General features: G+C 46.2%; 2 protein-coding genes across 9 annotated transcripts in view; one reads left to right on the forward strand and one right to left on the reverse strand.

The window, feature by feature from the left end:
- ANGPTL8 (angiopoietin like 8) overlaps nucleotides 1-19,149 on the reverse strand; it is a 32,560-nt gene extending 13,411 nt beyond the window's left edge. The window contains exon 1 of the mRNA XM_078684893.1: nucleotides 18,639-19,149. Within this exon, the coding sequence (XP_078541019.1) occupies nucleotides 18,639-19,100 (462 nt within the window). The 5' untranslated portion in view covers nucleotides 19,101-19,149. The remainder of the gene's footprint in view (nucleotides 1-18,638) is intronic.
- DOCK6 (dedicator of cytokinesis 6) overlaps nucleotides 1-22,852 on the forward strand; it is a 439,831-nt gene that overhangs the window by 128,666 nt on the left and 288,313 nt on the right. The window lies entirely within an intron of this gene.

Below are 22,852 nucleotides of genomic sequence, written 5' to 3' on the forward strand. Positions count from 1 at the left end.
TTCCAACATCCGAATGCCCCTTTTCCGCCGTGGGGTTTCCAACAAGATTACGGATATTATGATAACTCGGGTCCTTTTTTAGGGGCGCGCCGAGGACAAGCCAAGGGAAGGAATCGGAGAGGCAACATGGTCCATTGGAGCAACGAAGACGAAGTGACTCCAAGAGTATCAACCAGGAGCATGACAGGGGCACAAAAGAACCAGAAATGAGTCTGGTTGTTAATCTGATGGGCAACGAACTATCTGAACCACAGAAAAGAATATTGGAAAAAGGCTTAGGATATGTCCCCACTAGTAACATGGATAAATTCCACCTATGCAAGGAAGTACAGGAATTTATGAGGAGACTCAAACTGCAAGTCTTTTTCAAAGACAAAGTGGACACTCAAGAGAAAGGAGATACCGGACTCAAGCCTCGATCAACTTTCACACCAATGAACAACACCCTCCCCATAGAACTCCTGACCTTTGAAAAAGCTGTCATGAAAGATCTGGAAGCTCTCGACCCAACGCAGAAACGCGTTTTTCAAAATGTTTCAAATGAAGAACGAAGGGCACTCCGTGACTTAAGCAACAACAAACAATTGGTCATAAAACCAGCAGATAAGGGGGGTGCAACTGTACTAATGAATATAGATCAATATGACAAGGAGTGTACCAGGCTATTACAGGACAAAAGAAACTACGAAATACTCTCATCAGATCCAACTGAGAGAATTTCAATCAAGATAAAGACAATGGTTGAGGAGGCACTGTCGCACGACTGGATTACCACCAAAGAAGGGGAATTTCTGTGTCAAAAGAACCCAAAGACCCCCTACCTGTACATCCTACCCAAGATCCACAAGGACCTTGTGAATCCACCGGGCAGACCGATTGTATCGGGGATCGGGTCGGTCCTCGAACCAGTCTCTAGGTTTGCAGACGCATTCCTGCGTCCAATGGTACAAAGCACATCAACATACCTCAGAGACACGAAAGATGTGCTTAATCTGCTCGAAGAGGTGTCATTTGACCCTAACACACAGCTATTAATTAGCTGTGATGTAGAGAGCCTGTATACAAGCTTGCCTCACAATGAAACACTGGCGATAATTGAGGATGTCCTCTTCGCAGATGACTGGGAGTACCAAACACCACGAAACGTGGTGATGGAATGCTGCGCCCTGGCTCTCAAGGAGAATTTCTTTGAGTACAACGGCACTTTGTACCTCCAAAAGCATGGGACCAGCATGGGAAGCACATTTGCTCCAAGCATAGCTGGTCTCTATGTTCACCACCTGGAGGCTACTAAGATATTAAACATCATTAACCCATTCCGGCCAAAGATCCTGACCTGGAAGAGGTATATTGACGACATCCTTATCATCTGGGATGGCGATGATAAGAGTGCCCAACAGTTCCTGACATGGCTCAACTATCAGGATGAATTCCTCAAATTCACCAGCGTCACAACAAAAACCAATCTGGTATTCCTGGATCTGAACATCTTCCCCAAAAATGGCAGATTGATGACAACAACCCATTTTAAGAGTACTTCCAAGAACTGTCTCTTGATGTATCAGAGCTTTCACCCGAGACACTTGAGGGATAACCTCCCCTACGGCCAGTTCCTGCGACTTCGCAGGAACTGTACGGAAGTTGCCAATTTCAAAACTCAGTCAGAAGAGCTAAAGAAAAAATTGAAAATGAGGAACTACCCACCTAGGATCATTGATCAAGCCTACAAGAGAGCAAGGAACAATTGCAGAGAAAGCCTCCTGGAGGACAAAGTCAAAAAAGTGGAAGAGCAGAGACCCATATGTGTGACCACGTACAACACCAACTCTGACCAGGTGAGCAAAATAATTAACAAAAACTGGAAGATCCTCAACAGTGGGGGCTTGGAAATTCCAAAACCAATGTTCTCGCACAAAAGAGCACAGAGTGTCAGGGACATTTTGGTCCATACCAGACCAAAGGCCAACAGGGTGAACAATACTGGTAATCCTAACTTTGTACAAGGGCATTACCCCTGCGGCGGATGCAAGGTATGCTGTCTGACCAGGAAAAGCAAAAAATTGACCTTCAACAACGGGACAACATCGGAACAAAGAACATTCAGCAACTGCAATAGTTCCAATGTTGTGTATCTCATCACATGTCCCTGCAAACTCGAATACATTGGCATGACGAGCAGGGCAGTGAAGTTAAGAATAGGTGAACACAAAAGCACAATCAAGTGCAAAAAGTCCAGCACCAAATTAACAAACCACTTCCTGGAAAGTGGTCACAAACCTGAAGACATACTGTGGACTGTAATTGAACAGATCGACAACGAAAGACATCTCCTTGAAAAGGAACAGAGATGGGTTTTTCGTGTCCAGTCCAACAAAAATGGGTTGAACGATGAAATTCCGTGGGGTCAGTTATAGAACCCCCGTACCCCAAAAGAACCCCCACTCTCTGAGGCACCACCCCTAACCGTGGCCAAGATAATAACAGAGGTCCCCTTTTAAGTTACCAACTCTACTGGCATGTGGAAACCCCCCCCTTTGGAACACAGCACCATGGGTGTATGACTACTGTGCCCAACCTTAGCACAGGGGTCAAGTCTCAACCCACATAATAATTATGTTTTTTATAAACATATCCCACAGCGAATTTCGCTGTTTAATCTGTATACCCAATACATCTTTTCCCAACTCTGGGCAGAAACCTGCGTAAATATTCCAAGCTGAATTCTATTATTCCTTCATACATGTTTCCAGTATTTTGCTAAATCAATCTAGGTCCACCACTATTGACCTGTTCATAATATTATGGCTTTCGCACTAATTTGTTGCTGCATAATCTCCTCTGTCATAATTTGTGAATATCGATCTATTTTGCATTAAGATTTACATTGTGCAGGCAAAATCTGAGTACCAATAGTATAGTATAATCTCCTCGGTCATAATTTGTGAATAGCGATCTATTTTGCATTAAGATTTACATTGTGCAGGCAAAATCTGAGTACCAATAGACACAGAAGGTAGACTTCCGCATTTTTACCCTCCCGCGTTCCATTACGGGCGGCCATTTTGAGTTAGCGCGCTAGTGTTTGGACACACCCGGCACCAGCGCGCAGTGTAGCTTAAATGATTCACCGCTCCCAACACGCGAGCATTCAGCAGAGCGGCAACACTGGTAGAAGTAAGACTTAGGGACTATGCGGACAAAGTAAGTTACAGACCTTTACCCCAGGTCTTAAAACGAGTGGGTTTTGAGACACATTTTCTACTCCTCGCACAGTTTGTACAAAAACGCTAAGGGCGTGGCTCTCTTTCTTGCAGAGCGCCGCGGTGAATTCCTACCGATTGTCAGCTCATGGGGCACCACGCACTTGCCACAACAGTATGTATGGTTACCATTCTAATGCAGGGGTGCGTCCCGGTTTGTGGGAATTTTATTGATTCAGTGACCATAACCTTAAGACTAGTATGAGAGATCGGGCTCCTCCTTTTTAATCCTGTGAAATGTCGTTGCATGTATTGAGTCGCGATGGTGTGTGTGTGTGGAGATAGAACCAGCCCTAATTACAAAGGGCGCGTATAAGTTCGGGAATTTACTCGGACAGGCAGGGGATGGCAGATTGAATCATCACTCTGTCCATAAAGTCTTGCATTAGGGCTTTAGGCTATGGGCTAATGAAATTTGAAAAGAAGAATTGTGGCGCAGACAATTATGAAAGCGCAGTGATAAACCACAGTTACTACTATGAACATCTGTGTGTTTTTCGTCCACTGTTCGGCATCACCTACGGACAGCCAGGGGATGGCAGTCTGAACCATCACTCTGTCCATAAAGTCTAAAAGTTATTCTTTGTGTAATGGGTGAATGGATTTGATGAGTGAAATTGTGGCGCAAACAACAATGAAAGCGCAAAATTCACAGCTATAAATGTAAATATCTGTGTCTCCCTTTTTTTCCCTTTTCTTTACAGAGACCACATTTGGGTCACTATTTTTGATAATTTTTGCTTCCTCAGGGGGCCAGCTCATGCCCTGAAGCATAAACTAACAGTGGAATTTTACTGTTAGTTTTTAGGAAGACAGGCTGACAATACTTAGCAACTGAGCTTATTTTCGTAGGGACCAGTAGAAGGTCCTGATGAGTAGGCAGTAGGGGACTGCCTACGAAACATGTAGACCAGGTTGTAGCGATCGGCTCAACCCCAAAACCCCCTTCTTAACGTCCCCAGCTAGAGAAGCTAATAAATTGTTTTTTTCTACTAGCCAGAGGATTTTTAATTTTTGTACTCACACACATTGTTAGGTCCCTACACTTTCACTGACACCTTGCACCATCACATAGTCCTGTCACCACTTCAGTGCTCCCGCGTAGTCGGTCAGGTCGTAGCACGCCCCGCCCCGTAGAGGGACGGGAAGACCCCAATGATGAAGCATGACACTACTGGATTTTTTTAGTGTGTGAGGGGTATTTTAAAAAGCACATAGCGCTCTCATCTTTATCACCCTAAGAGAGAGTACTTTCACTATATTTTCATCACTGTAAAACCAACAAATAAAATACATGTCCACACATTGATAGAATCTCTTTGTTTATGTTTAGCTTATCCACAACTCTGCCTGTGTCAAAAATTCTGAACCCCCAGCAATGAAGTGCCTCATGTTTGTCTGCTGGGTGCAGAATTTATATTTCATGTTGGAATTAAACTCTAATAATAAATGTAACGGGTGCTCCTTCTGCATTGGATCATTTCTAGATTAACATTTTCAAATAATTTCCTGTAGCCAAGCTGTAGACTCAAAGTGGTGATAGGCCATAATTCATTTATATAGTATGCTCTGTAGATTCATTAAGTCTATTTTTGCCATAATATTGCTGCCTCTTTGATTGTGTTCTTTTTGAATTTGTAAAAGTCGCAAAATTGTTTGGCAATTTCTTTCAACCATTTATTATAATATGTTAGAAGTAAGACCTTTGCTGTTCACTGGTTGTACAATATTTTCCATCCATATCTCTCTGAAAGAAGTAATTTATAAAAGTTGCAATACAATTAATCGCACCCACAGCTTAATTTTTGTTTGAGGTCATCATTTCAGATTGTCCAATAGATTATATAGTATTTATATTTTCATGACGTATCATACCAGTGAAGAATCAATGACACAATTAGGTGCTACTCTTGGGAGATGCAGTCATGCATCAGCTGTGTTATATACTTGAATATGACAGTTAAGATCTAGAAAGCAATCCATAGGAAATGGTATTATGCTACCAGTCATATTATATACTCTGAGAAGTCCAGCCAGGAGCAGGAGGTAGAGACTACTAAGAGTGGAGATTTTACAACAAGCTGTAGTAAAAGCCCTGTTTGTTTCAAGAATGGAATTGAGGGTTTAAAATACCACAGGGTTTCTGGCCCTAGGTTGTTTCTAGATCCTAACAGGAAAGAAGCCACAATACGAGATTTTTAACTTCTGAGTTCGATGCCTGGGCTGGATGCTTTCGGAGGTAGGGCTAAATAGGGGAGGAGTGAGCTGGTGGGAGAAATTATTAGTAGCATAGCAAGGGTGAAAGTACTTCCTATATTTTGGTCAGGATCCAAAGGAAAGTAAATGCAAACAGGGTTGGGCTTGAGCTGGACTGTAAAGCAAAAAGGCGGATCCAGTTCAATGAAAACATTCCAACACAAAACCCCAACAGTCGACCCCATCAGACTCTTTCGCTCCAGAGCCTTCCTTCCCCTTCCTCCCACCTATGCAAGACACAAATCATAACAAAGAAGGAAAAGGTAACAATCCTAGCCATGGACAGGGCAGGAGTGCATTAAAAGACTTGTCAGGTACGGCTGTAGTTCCTCAAGGAACATGTCCTACATGCTTGATATAGAGATGAGTGAGTAACATGCAGGTTACACGATTGATTTCATTTGAAATTATTCAGAGCATTAATAGAATGAGTATCAAAGAAAAGGGAACGACCGATGCCTATCAAATAAAGACCTAGGGACAGTACAGTTTGTGATGTGCTTTGAACAGATGATCGGTATATCATACTGTAATATTGTAGAACAGTGCTAAGACTTTTTTTTGGGCTCTTGGGGCGGTTACAGTTTACTGGGTGGCATTAACTATAACACGGTTATTTACAGCTGGAGTTCTCGAGCCCCTATACAGTTGCAAACCAACTGGATTTCTAAGTATTGCATTTTATCACTGCTAACTCCATGAGGTGATGTAAGGAGCTCAGGATTCAGTCACTGCAGTTCCAGGTTCACTAGTGTAGTTTGCCAGACTTTTTTCCTGGTATTAGATGCAATTTTGACTGAGTCCCCTGCTATCTAGGTCCCCTCTGCCAATGCTTTTTCCCTGAAATGATAAAATTGTTCAATTGTTCCCCAGTTTCCTAGACCTTTAGCACCTCTGTAAGTCACTAGTAAATGGTGCCCCTGGTACCTAGGGCATGGGTACTAAGAAGGGTCCCTAAGGGCTGCAGCATGTATTGTGCCATCCTGTGTGAACCCACCACTAAACTCGTGCAGACTGCCATTGCAGACTGTGTGAAATGGTGATGACAAATGTGAAAACACGACATGGCATAAACCCTGTGTGCCATGCCCCCAGACTCTGCATAAAGTATATGTAAGTCTGCCCTACAGCATCCTAATAGCCCTGAGACACGGTGCATTATATTACATGTAAGGACATATCTGCATGAGCAGATATGCCCCTGTGCTGTCTCGTTCTATTGCTAGATATTACGAGTGAACAGGGATTCTGTAGTAGGGGATCTCTGTGTATAGTCATAATCTAGTGAATAGTCCCGCCCATGTGCGTGGACCCCGGCAATCAAAAATAATCTCTTAAGTTGTCAGAAAATTGCAGAACTGCAAAGACACTTAAGAGAAAATTTAAAGACAAATAATGCAGCCTATATTCACAGGCTACACTGTCCAGTACTTCAACTAGAAAATTCCACAAACAGCAAAGCCTGTCCAGATTTCCCTTGCTTTAACAGCAAACACCCTCAGAAATGATAGAGAGGAAGGCATGGACAGACAAGCCCCAAAGGCTGCCATTATGTGGCTTAAATAGGATACTGTGCCTTTAAGAGAACTTTCCAGAAATTCTCCCAGTATCCCAGAATGCATAGCAGGTCCCTCTCACTTTCAGTTCTTTTTTCCGGCTCCTGCTTACAGGACCCTGTGCATTGAGCTCTCCCTTTTTCAAGGGTTTATTGGACTTTTTTACACTTTTTGGATTTAAAAGTGTTCTCATTTGATTCTTGGTGTTTCCTTTTCACTTCTGTGTGTTTGTTCAGGCTTTTAGGGATCTAAAATGCCTGCTTTATTCGACAAGTGCCCAGCATGTGGAAGGAAGAAGGCCAAGACTGACTCACACGACGTCTGCATTCTTTGCCTCCCTGATGATCATGTCCCTGAAGATTGTGACATCTGCCAGACCTTTTCTACAAGGACCCTGAGGGAAAGGCAGAAGATTAGGCTCCAAGGCCTGGAAGAGAGGCGATTGCAGGCTGCAGGTGGGTCTGGGCAGGCTGGGAAGGCTCCCTCTGCCCCTGCTGAGGCCTCTGGGGGGCTCCCCAGAGGCAGGAAGACCAGCAAAAGGTCCCGGTCTCCGTCGACGTCGATAGCATCGACGACGACGTCGAGAGGGATGACGACGGTGTGTTCCCCTTCTCCCCGGGGCTCCGGGTCGAGACAGCGTGGAAGATCGACGTCGAGAGGCCTGGCTAGGCCGCCGTCGAAGTCACCGCCGACGTCGTCGACGTCATCGTCGTCGTCGAAGTCGAGGCATCGCCGTCGACGAAGACACCGGCGCTCGCCGTCGAAGCGACACCGCCGGTCGCCGTCGACCAGTTCGACGTCGAGGGGATCCTCGGCGTCGAGGACTGCGAGGAAGCGGTCGTCGAGGAGAAAGAGTCGACGCTCGCCGTCGAGGTCTGACCGCTCGTCGTCAAAGGGGCGACGTTCGTCGTCGAGGAAGAAACACTCGACGTCGAGGAGACGGTGTTCGACGCCAGAGTCGAGGGATCGCCGTTCCACGCCTGAAAAACGATGCTCGACGTCGAGCAGGAAGAGATCAGCGTCACCGAAGGTCTCAACCTCCTCTAAGAGGCGCAGAAGGGATTCTGACGCCAAAAGTCACGCTGGATCTGGTGGAGGACGTCGGAGGCGTCGCTCACGCTCTGGAGGGTCTGGATCACAGGCCCCTCCCTCGAAGAAGTCATCGGGCACGGTGTACTCGGTGGTATATACGCCGCCAAGGCCTGTGACCCCTCCTCTTCTACGGAAGGAGGCTCCTCCGGCTAAGCCGCCTCTCCCCTCCCTGCCCCCCCCCCGTCTCCTGCGGGGCAGCCTCCACCGCCGGTCCCCCCTCATAGGCCGCCGAGGTCGGTGTCGCTGCCTCTGCTTCCGACACCTCCTAAGGGTTCGCCTACCCCGAAGCCCCAGGACAGGCCACGGAAGACGCCTCCATGGAAACCGGTGGAGCGCCCACGTGCTGGGAGGTCGCGCTCCCGCTCCAGGAGAAGGGAACGTTCGCGTCACAGGTCTTCTACACGATCTAGACGGCGCCACAGGAGACACAGGTCTCGTTCACGGACCCGGTCGTCTGGGACCAGGGACTACTCCCCGACCTTGTCAGATTCGCCGGACACGAGGGTTTCGCCGGTCGACGTTCTGGTGTCCTTCCAGGACGTGCTGTTACGGGGTGCGGCGAAATTGGGCATTACTTTGACGGTGCCCACTCCAAAGACTTCGGTCATCTTCGAGACGCTCCATCAGAAGCATTTGTCTCGGCCGTTACTACCACTGGTGCCGGGCCTGGAAGAACCGGCCCTGGATCTTTTCCTCACTCCAGCAGTGACGAAGGCGGCGCCTTCCAGACTGCAGAAGAAGTACCGGGCTCCGGACTCGGCCTTTCTCAGGCTGGAGCCCCCTCCAGACTCGGTGATTGTGACGGCGGCGCGCAAACAGCATGCCACCACGCCTTCCTCCACAGTTCCTCCAGATAAGGAATCTAGGTGGTTGGATTCATCTGGGAGAAGAGTTTGTGGGACATCAGCGACCTCAATGAAAGCAGCTAGTGCCACTGCCTTGCTGGGTCGGTATGACAGAGCCCTCTGGGAGTCCCTTCAACAATTTGCGGAGCTCCTTCCGCGGGACAAGCGTGAAGACTTCCAGGAGGTGCTTAACGAAGGAATGTTGGTGGCGAATCAAGTCATCAGCGCTGCAGCCGACTCTTCTCTCCTGGCGGCGCATGGTTTCTGCCACGGAATAAACCAGCGACGACATGCATGGCTCCGCCTTACGTCTCTGAAACCGGACGCTCAGCAGAGGGTTGCCAATCTGCCATTCTCTGGCGAAACCCTGTTCGGGAAGCAAGCTGATGACGAAATGGCCCGCATGAAGGCGGAAGCTGAAACGCTCACAGCGGTGGGTTTGGAGAAGCCCAAGGAGACCAAGAAGACGTACCGTCCATTCCAGCGCCGGTTCGGTGGTCAAGTCAGGGGGCGTGGCCAGTCTTCTGGACAACAGCAGCAACAACAACAGCAGCAGTTCAGAAGACCATTCCAGAAACGCCAGAGGGGCAGAGGCGGCCATCAGTCGGCACCAGCGACTAAGGGCCAGGCCGGGTCTAGGCCCTGAGCACTTACTTCCCCGACAACTGTTACCCGCTCCGGTGGGGGGAAGCATTCAATCTTTTCTGGCAGAGTGGAGAAAAATTACTCAGGACAAGTGGGTGCTGAATATTGTTGGCAATGGATACAGTCTTCGGTTCACCAGCCCTCCTCCATCGATCCCTCCGGTCGGCTCGCAGTATCAGCTGCGCGAGCTCCAGGCGCAGGCCGATATCCTGTTAAGGAAAAGGGCGATCGAAGTCGTACCTCTGTCTCAAAGAGGGAGAGGCCTGTACTCCCGGTTTTTTCTGGTTCGAAAAAAGGACAAGAACGAGTTCAGGCCCATTCTGGATTTGCGACAAGCAAACAAGTGGATTCGCAGAGAAAAGTTTCGCATGCTGTCGTTGCATCAGATTTATCCTCAGCTGCAACGGGGAGACTGGCTGTGTGCCATCGACCTCCAGGATGCTTACTTCCATGTGCCCATTGCACACAAACACAGGAAGTTCCTGCGGTTCCAAGTCGGTGCCAATCACTATCAATACACAGTACTGCCATTCGGACTGAAGTCTGTGCCGAGAACATTCTCAAAGTGCATGGCGGTGGTAGCAGCACACCTAAGGAAGAACAAGGTGTTTGTCTACCCGTACCTGGACGACTGGTTGATCAAGGCCTCCTCCTTCACGGAAGCGCAAGCACACTTCCAGAAGATGTGCGTTCTCTTGAACAAGCTGGGGTTGCACATCAACATGTCCAAGTCGGTTCCGACTCCAGTCCAGTGCATTCAGTACTTGGGAGCCTCCATCGATACGCTGTCAGCAAGCGTATCTCCTTCGGAGGAGCGACGATTATCACTGCTTCGGAAGGCTTGGGCTCTCATGACCGCTCCATCCACGACAGTGAGGACGGTGTCTTCTCTACTGGGATCGATGGCCTCCTGTATCTTCCTGACGCCACATGCACGGCTGCACATGAGACCGTTGCAAGAGTGCTTGGAGGATCAGTGGGATCAGAGGAGAGGATCTTGGGACGACAAGATACGTCTATCTCTGCATGCTCTTCAGTCTCTGAAGTGGTGGTGTTCAGCGGAGAATCTCCTCAGAGGGGTTCCCTTCCACAAGGACATTCCCGCTCAGGTTATTGTGACGGATGCTTCTCTCCAGGGCTGGGGAGCGCATTCCGGGGACCTACAGATTCAAGGGACGTGGTCCCCGACGGAGTCCGCGTACCACATCAATTTCCTGGAACTCAGAGCTGTTCACTTGGCACTGAAGGCCTTTCACCCGTCCTTCCAGGCCGACTCTCTACTTGTGCAAACGGACAATACGACCACGATGTATTACCTCAACAAGCAGGGAGGATCGAGGTCACGCACCCTGTCGCAGGAGGCGCAGGCGATCTGGCGCTGGCTTCTGGCTCGAGGACTGACGATAACGGCTACCCATCTGCCAGGTGTGCAGAATGTTCAGGCAGACGCACTGAGCAGACTGATTCAGGAAAACCACGAATGGGTCATAAACGACGAAGTACTAGGAGAAGTCTTCGCAAGGTGGGGGACTCCAGACGTAGATCTGTTCGCCACCGCCGAAAACAGCAAATGCCGAGGCTTCGCCTCCAGGTACTACCAGCCGGGGACGCTGGGGAACGCGTTATGGATCGACTGGTCGAACAGCTTTCTGTACACTTTTCCACCCATTCCCCTGATTCCGACTGTTCTCATCAAGCTGTCCCAGTCCAGGGCGCGGATGATACTGATTGCCCCGGAATGGCCCAGACGGTGGTGGTTCACGGACCTGCTTCACCGGTCTCTCCTTCCTCACATTCGGCTGCCGTGCAGGCCGGACCTTCTCACGAAGTTCGGGGGGCTGATGTTGCACCCCAACCTCTCGTCTTTGAGTTTGGCAGCATGGCTCCTGAGTTAGTGCAATATGGTCATCTGAATCTCCCTGCAGATTGTATGGACATACTGAAGGAGTCTAAGAGACCTTCCACTAGGACTTCCTATGCTTACAAGTGGAAGAGATTTTGTATCTGGTGCAAGTCTAAGAACTATGATCCGACGACTTGTAAGGAAGATGTCATCCTTCCTTATCTTCTACAGTTGGCGCAGTCTGGCCTTAATGTCCATTCTATTAAGGTTCATCTTGCTGCTTTGACTGCCTACAGGAAATGCCCTTCGCAGACTTCCTTCTTCCAGATCCCTGTGATCAAAGATTTCTTGGAAGGCTTGAAGAAAGTGTTCCCTCCTGTCAGGCTTCCTTCGCCTTCATGGGAATTGAATGTGGTGCTGTCCAGGTTGATGAAGGAGCCTTTTGAACCTATTCATAAGGCTTCGTTACAGCACCTGTCCTGGAAGGCGGCGTTCCTCGTGGCCATTACATCGGCCCGCAGGGTGAGTGAAATTCAGGCGTTGTGTTGCCAAGAACCTTATACTGTATTTCATGCTGCTAAGGTTGTTCTGCGTACTCACCCTAAATTTCTTCCCACGGTTATTTCTGATTTTCATGTCAACCAGACCATAACTTTGCCTACGTTTTTTCAGAATCCTTCATCTCCAGCGGAAAGGTCGTTACATTCCCTGGATGTTAGGAGGGTATTGAAATTTTATCTGGATAAGACCAAAGATGTTCGTAGGTCTGACCAATTGTTTATCAATTATGGATCTGTCAGGACGGGTCTTGCAACCTCTAAGCAGTCTATCTCTAGGTGGATTGTGTCCTGCATACAGTTATGTTACCAACAAGCTAATAAGACCTTAGGAGGTAAGCCTAAGGCTCATTCCACCAGGGGCAAAGCTGCCACGACAGCTTTGCTCCGTAATGTTCCGATTGCAGAAATCTGCAAGGCGGCCACTTGGAAGTCGGTTCATACTTTTGCTAAGCATTACTGCCTGGACACTGATGCCAGGGCAGACGCTCAGGTTGGGCAGGCTTCGCTGCGAAATCTGTTCGCACAATAGTGGCGTTAATTCTCTTTTCTCCACCGCCGCTTTGGTGTGGGGATGGGCTTGCCATTCTATTCACTAGATTATGACTATACACAGAGATCCCCTACTACAGAAGGAGTAGTTCCTGTCCTGTAACTCCAGTTCTGTAGTAGGGGTATCTCTGTTATAGTCATAAGCGCCCTCCCGCCTCCCCGGTGGAGAGAGATGTTCAGTTGAGGAATGCGACAGGTCTGGCGTGTTACGCCTTCAAAAAGAACTGAAAGTGAGAGGGACCTGCTATGCATTCTGGGATACTGGGAGAAGTTCTGGAAAGTTCTCTTAAAGGCACAGTATCCTATTTAAGCCACATAATGGCAGCCTATGGGGCTTGTCTGTCCATGCCTTCCTCTCTATCATTTCTGAGGGTGTTTGCTGTTAAAGCATGGGAAATCTGGACAGGCTTTGCTGTTTGTGGATTTTTGGTGGAATTTTCTAGTTCAAGTACTGGACAGTGTAGCCTGTGGATATAGGCTGCATTATTTGTCTTTAAATTTTCTCTTAAGTGTCTTTGCAGTTCTGCAATTTTCTGACAACTTAAGAGATTATTTTTGATTGCCGGGGTCCACGCACATGGGCGGGACTATTCACTAGATTATGACTATAACAGAGATACCCCTACTACAGAACTGGAGTTACAGGACAGAAACTACTCCTTCCATCTTAAGTACTTGTACTGGGCACTGGTCATTACGAGTTCCCCATCTACATGATGCCCTCACTGAAACCTATGGTGTTTGGTCTCAAACACCTTGTCTTAATAAATCCCTGCTGAAGCCACTAGCGTATTTATTAAAATATGCACCCTCAGGACACCTTAGAGGTGCCCCCTGAAAGCCTACCAGCCTCTTAGTGTGCTGGCTGACTGGTATTATCCAACCTGCCACCACAGACCTGTGTCTGACCCCCTGCAGGTGAGAGCCCGTGCTGTCTGAGGCCAGGAACAATACCTGCTCTAGAGGAAGGTGTTCACACCGCTTTCAGCAATATGGTTAGTGAATCTGCATACCAAGGCCAGGGACTTCAAAGCCCCTGTCACCTTTGATATGTAGACCTGGGAGATACCACCCCTGTCCTAAGGCCCATGTGGCACCAGGATAGGCAGGAAATTAGCTATGCTAGGAGGCCTGGTACACTACCAGGCCAGTCATACCCCTATGGTGGGCCGCCTGATGTGCCCCACTAAAGAAGGATTTCACCATCTTGATTTTGGTGAAAGTAGGAACATTGGGACAGGGTTATGCCCACTCCCCACAGGAAGTGGTCATAAAGGGGGCATAGTGCCCCCAAGGGTAAGTAGCCCATTGACTACTACCCTTCACTCCCCTTAACACCCCTAAATTCAGTATTTAGGTGGCCCTCTGACACCAGGAACTCAGATTTGTCTGACTGAAGAACAAGAGGTCAAAGAAGAGCGTAAGAAGTGAGAACTGCAGACTGCTGGTGGACTTTGGCGCCAAACCCTGCCTTCCTACCTGCTCTTGTGCTGACAATGGCGACAACCGGACTCTTCTGCAGCTATGCATCCTCCAAAAAACCTCGGAGAGCCTCCAGCACTTTGCCAAGCTGTCGGCTTCTCCCTTAAAATTGAGGTGACACTTCCCTGCAGGCACCGACTCCAACGTCTGGTTCACCGTTCTACTGTTCACGGGTCCACTGGTTTGCAGTCGCCTAGCAGGAGGTCACCGTGCTCGAGGAGTTCAGATCCATCTCCCCACCAAGTGTGAAGACACCAGGACCAGCTGTTGCAGCAACCAAAGCTTGAGTCAAATCCGGACTCCAATGGTGCAAAGACCGACCAGCCAACAAAGTACATCATCATTGCAGAGGTCACTACCGAGAGTGGCCCAGCTGTCCAATTTGGTCCCCTTTTGAGGCCTAACCAAGAACTGTGGGTGGCTTTGACACACGGACACCGGCCGACCAAAACCCTCTGTACCAGAGGGCCCAGGTCAAAAACAACCGATTGTACCCAGGGCCCTAACAAACTGAGCCCCCTGTTGGGAGCTCCCGGACTCCCCTCTGCAACCTGTTTCTGGGTGGCCCCCCTCTTTGCCTACTATGTAGTGTGCAAAGCTACCAACCTGTCCAGCTCCTCTGTACCTGGACACGCCTGCGTAGGTAAACCTGGATTGCTGGTGGTACTTTTCCCTAAAACCTGAAGTCCTAATGGGGACCAGAGTACAATTGCAAGTACCTGTATGCAGTATATGCCTTTTCTGCCATAGGAAATCATTACTGCATAAAAACGCATTTGTGCTCCAATTTTACTTCCCTGTAAAAATTGATATCCTGAAAAGTAAAGTACTTACCTAATTACGAAGTTCGTTGTGTTAAAATATATATTAAAAAAGTTTCTTCTTGAGTGCTTCTCACTCATTGACTCTGTGTGTTCAACAACTGATTAACACTACCCTAGTTTAAGCTGCTGGCCCACACTACCACAAAAGAGAGCATTTGGGATTATTAATTTAAGCCCTGTAAGCAAATAAGGGCCATATGGACTTTCTACGTAGTGTTCCTCTATTTGGTACAATACATAAAAAGACAGCTTCTTGCAAGTCACCACTGACATCTTAGTGGAAGAGTCACTGCACAAGCTCATCAATACACCATTGGTATTACTTAGTGGGAGGGAAGGGCCTGTAATATAAAATATGTGTGTCCCAGTAGAGATTTTACAATGGTGAGGGTACCCATTGCTCCAGAGGCACCAATGAAAACGGTTTTCACTGCACGGCTGACCAGTGCCTGGTACTCCTGACCTCAGTTTTAACTGGTGATATCCAAATACTGTGAGGGCTAAGAAGATTCTGTTTCTGAAATCAGTGTGATCACCTCCAGGTGATGGTGCAGTACCACCGGCTCGAGGATCAGAGTTGATACTCATTCAAAGAGGGTTGCAAATGCGCTTCTTGCTTTAATAATACTAATGAGTGCTGATATACTAATGAGTCGTCCCGCAAAATTGATATTCACCGGAGGTTGCATTTTAAAATTAAGGGCCGCACACAAAGCAGTTTGTGCATAATCTACACATGCAAATTTGCAAACTGCCCTTAGTAAATAGAGGCTCCTAGTCTCACTGTGCTCCACTGTCTACCAAAAATGGTAAACTCTAAATGTTAAGTATCATGTAAATAATGGGACATTAACATTTATGCTGCAAATGTAGATAAATCAAAGTTTGAGCAAAATTGTCATCTTTGCAAGAATGGATTTCCTCACAAGCTGTCTATAACTCCTGTACTTGCTGTTTAGCCAGTTGACTGTCTTGCTGGTCCTTTAGTTCTTCGGTTCCTAGACTGTCTTTTTGATTCCTCCACTGGCTCAGTGGCCCTTGGCCTGGCTGGCTAACTATATGTCTCACCCTTGGCACACACGGTCTCTTTCTGACCCCTTGATTGTCTCTCTCTAGCCCCTATTCTGTCTTCCTGACCCCCCTATGCTATTAGTCTGACCCTTATGCTGACAGTCTGATTCCCAGACTAGCTGTCTGACTCTTGGACTGGCTGCCAGCAGCTGAGAATGATTCCCTGCCATCTCCGTAGCCAAACCCCCTCTCTCCTAAAGACCCTGCCCCAGTCACTTCCTCAGCACCTGCCCAGTGCGTGGTCCTGTTGAGTCACAGATGACCTGTCTGTGCAGCAGTCAGGGCAAACCGAGGGCACGTCCACATTGCAAAATGTGTCTGAGGAGCTGGGGTGATGTAATGTCAGACTTGCCTAACTCGTGGTTTGCGACTTTCTCACCAGCAGTCTCAAGCTCCATTATTTTCCTGTTTCTACCCTCTCCTGGAAACAAGCTGCATATTGAAAATGTAGACGTGTGTTGGTGCCTTGTCATTACTGTGCTGTAAGGCAGGGTTCGCCAACCTTTTCTGTAGTGAGAGCTACTTCTGATCACTGAAAATCATGGTGAGCTACTGAAGGTCAAGCTCCTCGTGCAATGTTAGCAGACACTCCCACACCCAGTTTCATTGAATTTAAGCCTAATATCCATGAAGTCAAAGACACTGGTTTGAGCAAAATATTTTGACTAGGGGCACTATGACAGGGCTGCCATGTGTGTCAGTGAGAGCATGACATTTGGGGAGGTTTGAACATGTGTACGTATGAATGGGATATATGTGTATGGGTGAATGACTTGTACTTGATGTACAGGACATACCTTTTGCCATATTTGTCACTGTTACACGTATAATACGAACATACAAAAACAATTTATGGAATAATTTAGGAGCAGAAAAATGTTCTGCAAAAATATTACATAATATGGAAAGATTTTCTGCTCTTTAATTTATCCAACGTAAAAAAAATGGCTGTCTATGTCCGTTATAAATATGACACTACATCTACTAGCCACTGGGAGCAAGATGCCTGCTGTCTGTAAATGCAACACTTTGAAATTGGTCAAAATTAAAGTAAAGAGTTAACTTTATTATTTACTCGGATTCCATAAAACCTATCATTTAAATGTTTTCGTATTTCAAAGTGCCCCATTTGCAAACAGCATCTTGCATCCAGTGCCCTGTAGACAGCGTGCTATATTTATAACAGAAAAATCAGCCATTTGTTTAAATTGGAGTCATTTAATTGAAAGTGGAGAAAAACATTGGTTCAATGTTACATAGACATAGGTTGAACCACTTTAAATTTCTCCAATTTTGAAAAAATGACCCTATTTTTCCTTGATAAGTATGGCACAATTACTGGCCACTGGGAGCAAGAGGCTTGCTAATTTCATATTCAGAAAATGAAGAGTTAACTTAATCATGAAGGTAACTCTTCATTCAAATTTTCTCCCATTTAAAAGCAGCCAGAAATATAATTGTGTTCTCATGTTCCAATATTTAGTTGACAAGAACTTTTATTGAAGATTTAAATCCTGCAGTGCTTCAGTTCTTCACCTCTGTGCCCTGGGTCCTAAAGTTGACTCCAGCACTGCTCATTATCAGGCCCTGCTATCTGCAGCCTGGACATAATAATGTAAAATAAACACAGCCTTCCCTTAACTTTAAAAGGAAAATGTGAACCTGTGCTTATTTAAAATGGACTCGAGTCTGTGACCTACTTGTAAAGTGACTGTGAGCTACTGGTAGCTCACGATCCACTGTTTGTAGACACCTGCTCTAAAGCCTGGCTGTTCCTGGTGTGCCACAAACATCCCCGGTCATACGTTTCACAGACCCAAGTTTTAGACAGCAGAGCTTTCACTGAGGGTACAACCGCCCTCAAGTTGAGACAGCGAGCCACTTCACAAATTCCAAAGGGTGGAAGGGCTTAGTTTTGAGAAAGCAGCAGTGGTTTCCCTTAGGCTAACCAGATTTTATATGGTGAGATAGCAGACCTATCCCACAGATTACACTGATACTTGCGCGTGTACAGGACAAATGCTTAAAGATTCTTTATTAATACAGCCTTAGACACACTCAAGTAATGTACTTCACATGCTCAGATTGCAAGTAACAGAGCCCTTCCTGAACTTGTGTGGGTTTTAAAGTTGACACTGCAGGGGCGCCTCTCAGTTTACACAGGCTTTCCAGCCTGGGACAGTACATAACTGTAAAGAAGCCTCATTACACAAATCCACATTTTTCTTCCTGAATGCTTGCACTTTAATACTTTTTTCCCCCAAAAAAGATGCTGATGTTGTTTACTTGAGGAGAGGGAAAATGGTAAAAGATGTATAAACAAAAAGAATGTCTCTTGAGAAAGCGGCATGTCTCAAGTCACAAAGTCAATAAAGATGCAGAAACCAGAGCTACTACTTGGGCCCATTCATACCAGAGAATTTACAGTAATTTTATTTGCACGAATCTTACACCTCGGATAACAGTACTGTTAGTTTTTAGTGAACCCAAAGGCTCAAGACACCCCTCTTACATGCTCAGGTTTTAGGCAGATGAACTATTCTTCTAATTTCACATACTGTACTAGGACTGTCCTTAGTCTGCCCATCTACCACTCCGGTTGCAATAACAAAAGATTTACACCCTCTAACTTCTTCTAGACTTCTGCCTCCTTACCTGCAGCCCCCTGGTGGTCGTTTTCAGCTGTTCTGCATCCATTCCAATTTGCCTTGTCTCACGGGCCAGCATGCCCAGGGTCAGATTGTAGGTACTCAGGCTGCTGTTCACCCGCTGGAGTCTGCGGTCTGTGTTGCGGTAGGTGTCATGCATGGCCTGGTTCAGCTGTAAGACCCCATACACCAGCAGGTTCACGTCTTCCTGTAGGGCTGGCATTGGCGTTGAGAGCAGCGTTGACATAATGGGTGTTGGCGTTGAAGTGAATTTGATGTTGTCCTCTGCTTGCCACACAGGCACAGCCTCACAGGCCAAGATGAGGCTAAGTATGACCGTGAACAGCATGCCTAAGGTAAATTGAGCCTCTGAAAGCCCCAGTGCTGCTGGATATACTGGGACCTGCGAGTGCTCTCTGAAAGCACCAGCTCCAGTGCAGAGGCTGGGACAATTGCTGTCCGCTTTCATATATCAGCAGATTGTTTTGGCAGTCCTCCAACTCTTCGTGTCTCGTTTTTTTTTTCTACTACTGTCGGCTGTGGGCATACTTTAGTTTAACAAACTTGCCAAAAATACTATGGTTGTGAGAGAGAGGCTTAATGCGTCGCCTGGAAGTCTAGTCCACTGGTGAAAGGGCATTCACTATTTTATTAGAAAAGGTTTCTTACTAGCCACAGAAAGCGTATCATTAATTCCCAGTCGCCTCCATATGCTTTAAGTTCTGCAGGTGACATGGTTTGATGTATGTTGTACCACTAACTCCTTGTGTGATTGGAGGAAAGTCCTTCCACCTCCTAGTTATTCAGTGTTACCCCTGCACTGCTACAGACACCATGCGGCCTGCTGACCGTTCTTCTCTTTTATTATTTCTGATACCACAATGCTAGGCCAGCCTGTTGGAGGTGATCATATACTACACGGAGCTAACGATCAGTCGTTGACAGGACATAGGGTTCCTCCCATTCCTCAGCCCCTCCTGGGGTCGTCCTGCCCTTGCTACGGCTCTGCTCTGTTGCTTTTTGATGCTATATTTGCCAACCGCTTTCCAGGCATGTGCACCACACCCCTTTTCCCTCCACTCTCTGGTGTTACTTTGGGTCACTGTGATGAAATCCTTTTCAGGTAAACATACCTGACTCCGGTGGCTGCACTGAGGTAATCTGGTCTGCCTGGCTGCTCTTCTATTGGCTTGCCCATAGAGGCGCTGCCTGCCTTGGACCATTTTAACAAGCCAATCGGAGCCGGAGGAGGTGCTGCAGGCTGTTGCAGAGTTTGATGATGAAATATGTTAACAATATTTTTATGTGTATCCTATTTGCACATTTTAACTAATAATGTGCTAACATTGTTCTTGTCATAGGAAATTTAAAATCAATATTTTTAACCTACACCTTTTAAAAATGTGTACTCTTGTTCGTTATTTTTAAATATGCTCTTGTATTCATTGTACCTGTACCAATGAAACCTAGATAACATTTTTGCAGAATTGAGCTTATTAAAACTCTTTAAGGACCACCTTTAAGGGCAAATAGCTCAAAGTGTCCCATCAAATTTTCACCAAATTTTCACCAAATTTGCAAATTCCATAGAATTAGGCCCATCTCAAGAATGGTGCACACTATTGTCAGACTTTTAGATATAAAGCCCCAAAAAATAGCCATATTAGGTAGTTTACATAATATAGAACATGCGTGGTAAACTACAAAGCTATTATAGATTGAGGTTTGTTGTTATGAGGTCGTAATGATATGCACAATAGTTGTTGAAAAGGTTCAAAGTTCACTTACTTTAGCATCTCGAAAACACTGCATGGATCATAAACAGTTGTGGATGTTCCTCCTTTTATGAAGCTTTGTATAAAAACGTGACATTTGCGAACAAGTGCATAATTCAGCAAAACCTGTATATAGTGAATTCCGTCCAACAGCTGTGAAGACTATCTGCTGGTAATTATAGAAGCATTACGGAATTTAGATCAGTTACATTAGTGAAGTATCAACAAACATTAATATTAGCAACACGTCTCCAGAATTTGGTGCTCCATTGTAAACTCATCACTTACAGACAAAAGCTTCCCAGACTCACTGAAGCCGGTTGGTTGTTCTCAGAAAACCAGATTCCTTGATCGACTATACACTAGTGGTGCATCTTCCCCCCTCCTGGCAAAGTGATAGAAAGGTGTAACAAACCAACCAGGATCCCGCAAAGAGTGTAGCTCTCAAACCGTCACAATCAAAATAATTAACAGCACCCATCACATTGCACCTGCTAGACTTACCAGCAGCCTTTGACACCATAGATTACTGGATACTCCTCAAGACCACCCAATCCTGCTTGGAATTGACAGGAACAAACTGATGCCTGACCATTCCCGGGCTAAGGTACATTCAGAACCTCTGCCGTAGTGTCGGTTGGGAGGATCTGTTTACCTCTCCTAGTAGTGTGTCAGCTGGTGCTCTCACCCCCCTGAAGAATACTTTTTTTAAAAACTTTTATTTTTAAACTTTGCTCATCACATGATAGTCGCACACAACCAGTTTTGTTCACATATTACATACATTGCAAGTGTATAGCTCTCCCTGTGTTGTGACGAATCTGTAGGACAGTAATCAAGGGTGCCTTTACTGCCCAGCTCCAACATAGCTTGCAGTCCTGAAAAATACTTTTCTAACTGGGTGCCTGGAAGAGAGAATGTGGGGACTGTAGACAAACCAACATTCCAGGCTTATATGGGGATTTGCACTAGTACTAGCATTGATTGAACCATATCTAACATGAGTGAGCAACCAGCAACACAAATGTTTGCTGATCAGACTCGGGTTATGCACTTTGCACTTTCTTGTTGCCTTTCCTGTTCAGGCCTCTTATTTTTCTTATCTGCCTGTGTGTCCTTGCGATGACTGCTCAGTTTAGAGCTCGATACATTTTATATGCTTTGTAAATTCTACTCATTACTGAGAAAACGCTGCTTGTTACCTATTTTAAAGGCAGGGAATATACGTCATTGCTGAGCGGCCTTCACTTTTTTGCAAGCGTTGCCTTCTACCAAGTTTTGTTTTTCAACTTTTATTGATTATTCTTGTGGGTCACTGTTTACTGATACTGTAACACTGTCATTTGAGGATTTTTGTCCAAGTGATGTTTTTATAACATTTTTATACTTTTATGGTCTAATTACACCGAATAAATAAATGTTAATGAAATGAATGATGGGAACAGTGCTATCACGGTTGGCTTTGTAACCTCCTCTCCAAAAAACACAATTACTTAAAACTGGTGATGCTTGCTATTCTACCAGCCCCCTGGTGAGCACCAAACGGGCTCCCACACTTTTTACCACTTGGAGGTTTCTTGAAAAATTCATGTGTACATCCAACAATATGTGGATGACACTCAGCTTTAAATGAAAATCACATTTTTGCGGAATATCGTTACTCTCAAACAGTCCTACTAAAATTCAAAAATGGGTGTCATTAAGTTTTCTGAAGCTATATCAAGAAAAGATAGAAATCAATTAACTCAACAGAGACTTGCCCTGCTAAAATTGACATCCGTTGGTTAGCTGAATTCAAATCTTAAGACTACACGCCAGAATTAAAGCAAGAGGTGACATTTCAGGAATTTTGAATGAACCTAAAACTCTCATATCAGCCACATGACCAAATAAGCCAAAACAGGTCTATTCTCTCTAAAATCTCTCAAAACAGTGTTTACTCAATCAGACTTTTGTTTCCGTAATCCAGGCAATAGTCTCAAATTGTTTATGGAAATTCCCTTCTCACAGTAGCAATGAAAACCTCATTGGCACCCCTGAAAGCCCTCCTTCATACTGATGTGAGCCACTAGGAAATTTGATCACATTTCTCCCATTCTGACAGACATCCACTAGCCACGTTTGAGGCAGTAATTACAGTTAAACTCGCCTGTTACTTGGCCTACAGCCATTCCTTATTCCACATGTTAGGTGGTTAAATGAATGCGGAAAAGTCTCGAAAGCAAGAAATACAAGTGCAACCAGGCCTCACGAATATCATTCTCCGGTGCAGTGTCCACACTCTAGAACTCTGTCCATGACGATATGATCATTCTTGAGGCTTCACCTCTGGTGATTTATAGCCCCCTACTGACAAACAACAATGATCATGTTCAGTATTGAGATGAAAAGTATGTACTTGGTCAGATTTGGGCTTATGGTCTTGAGTTATACCGAGAGACATACA

This window comes from Lissotriton helveticus, chromosome 1_1 (genome assembly GCF_964261635.1).
Source record: "Lissotriton helveticus chromosome 1_1, aLisHel1.1, whole genome shotgun sequence".
Lineage (NCBI taxonomy): Eukaryota > Metazoa > Chordata > Amphibia > Caudata > Salamandridae > Lissotriton > Lissotriton helveticus.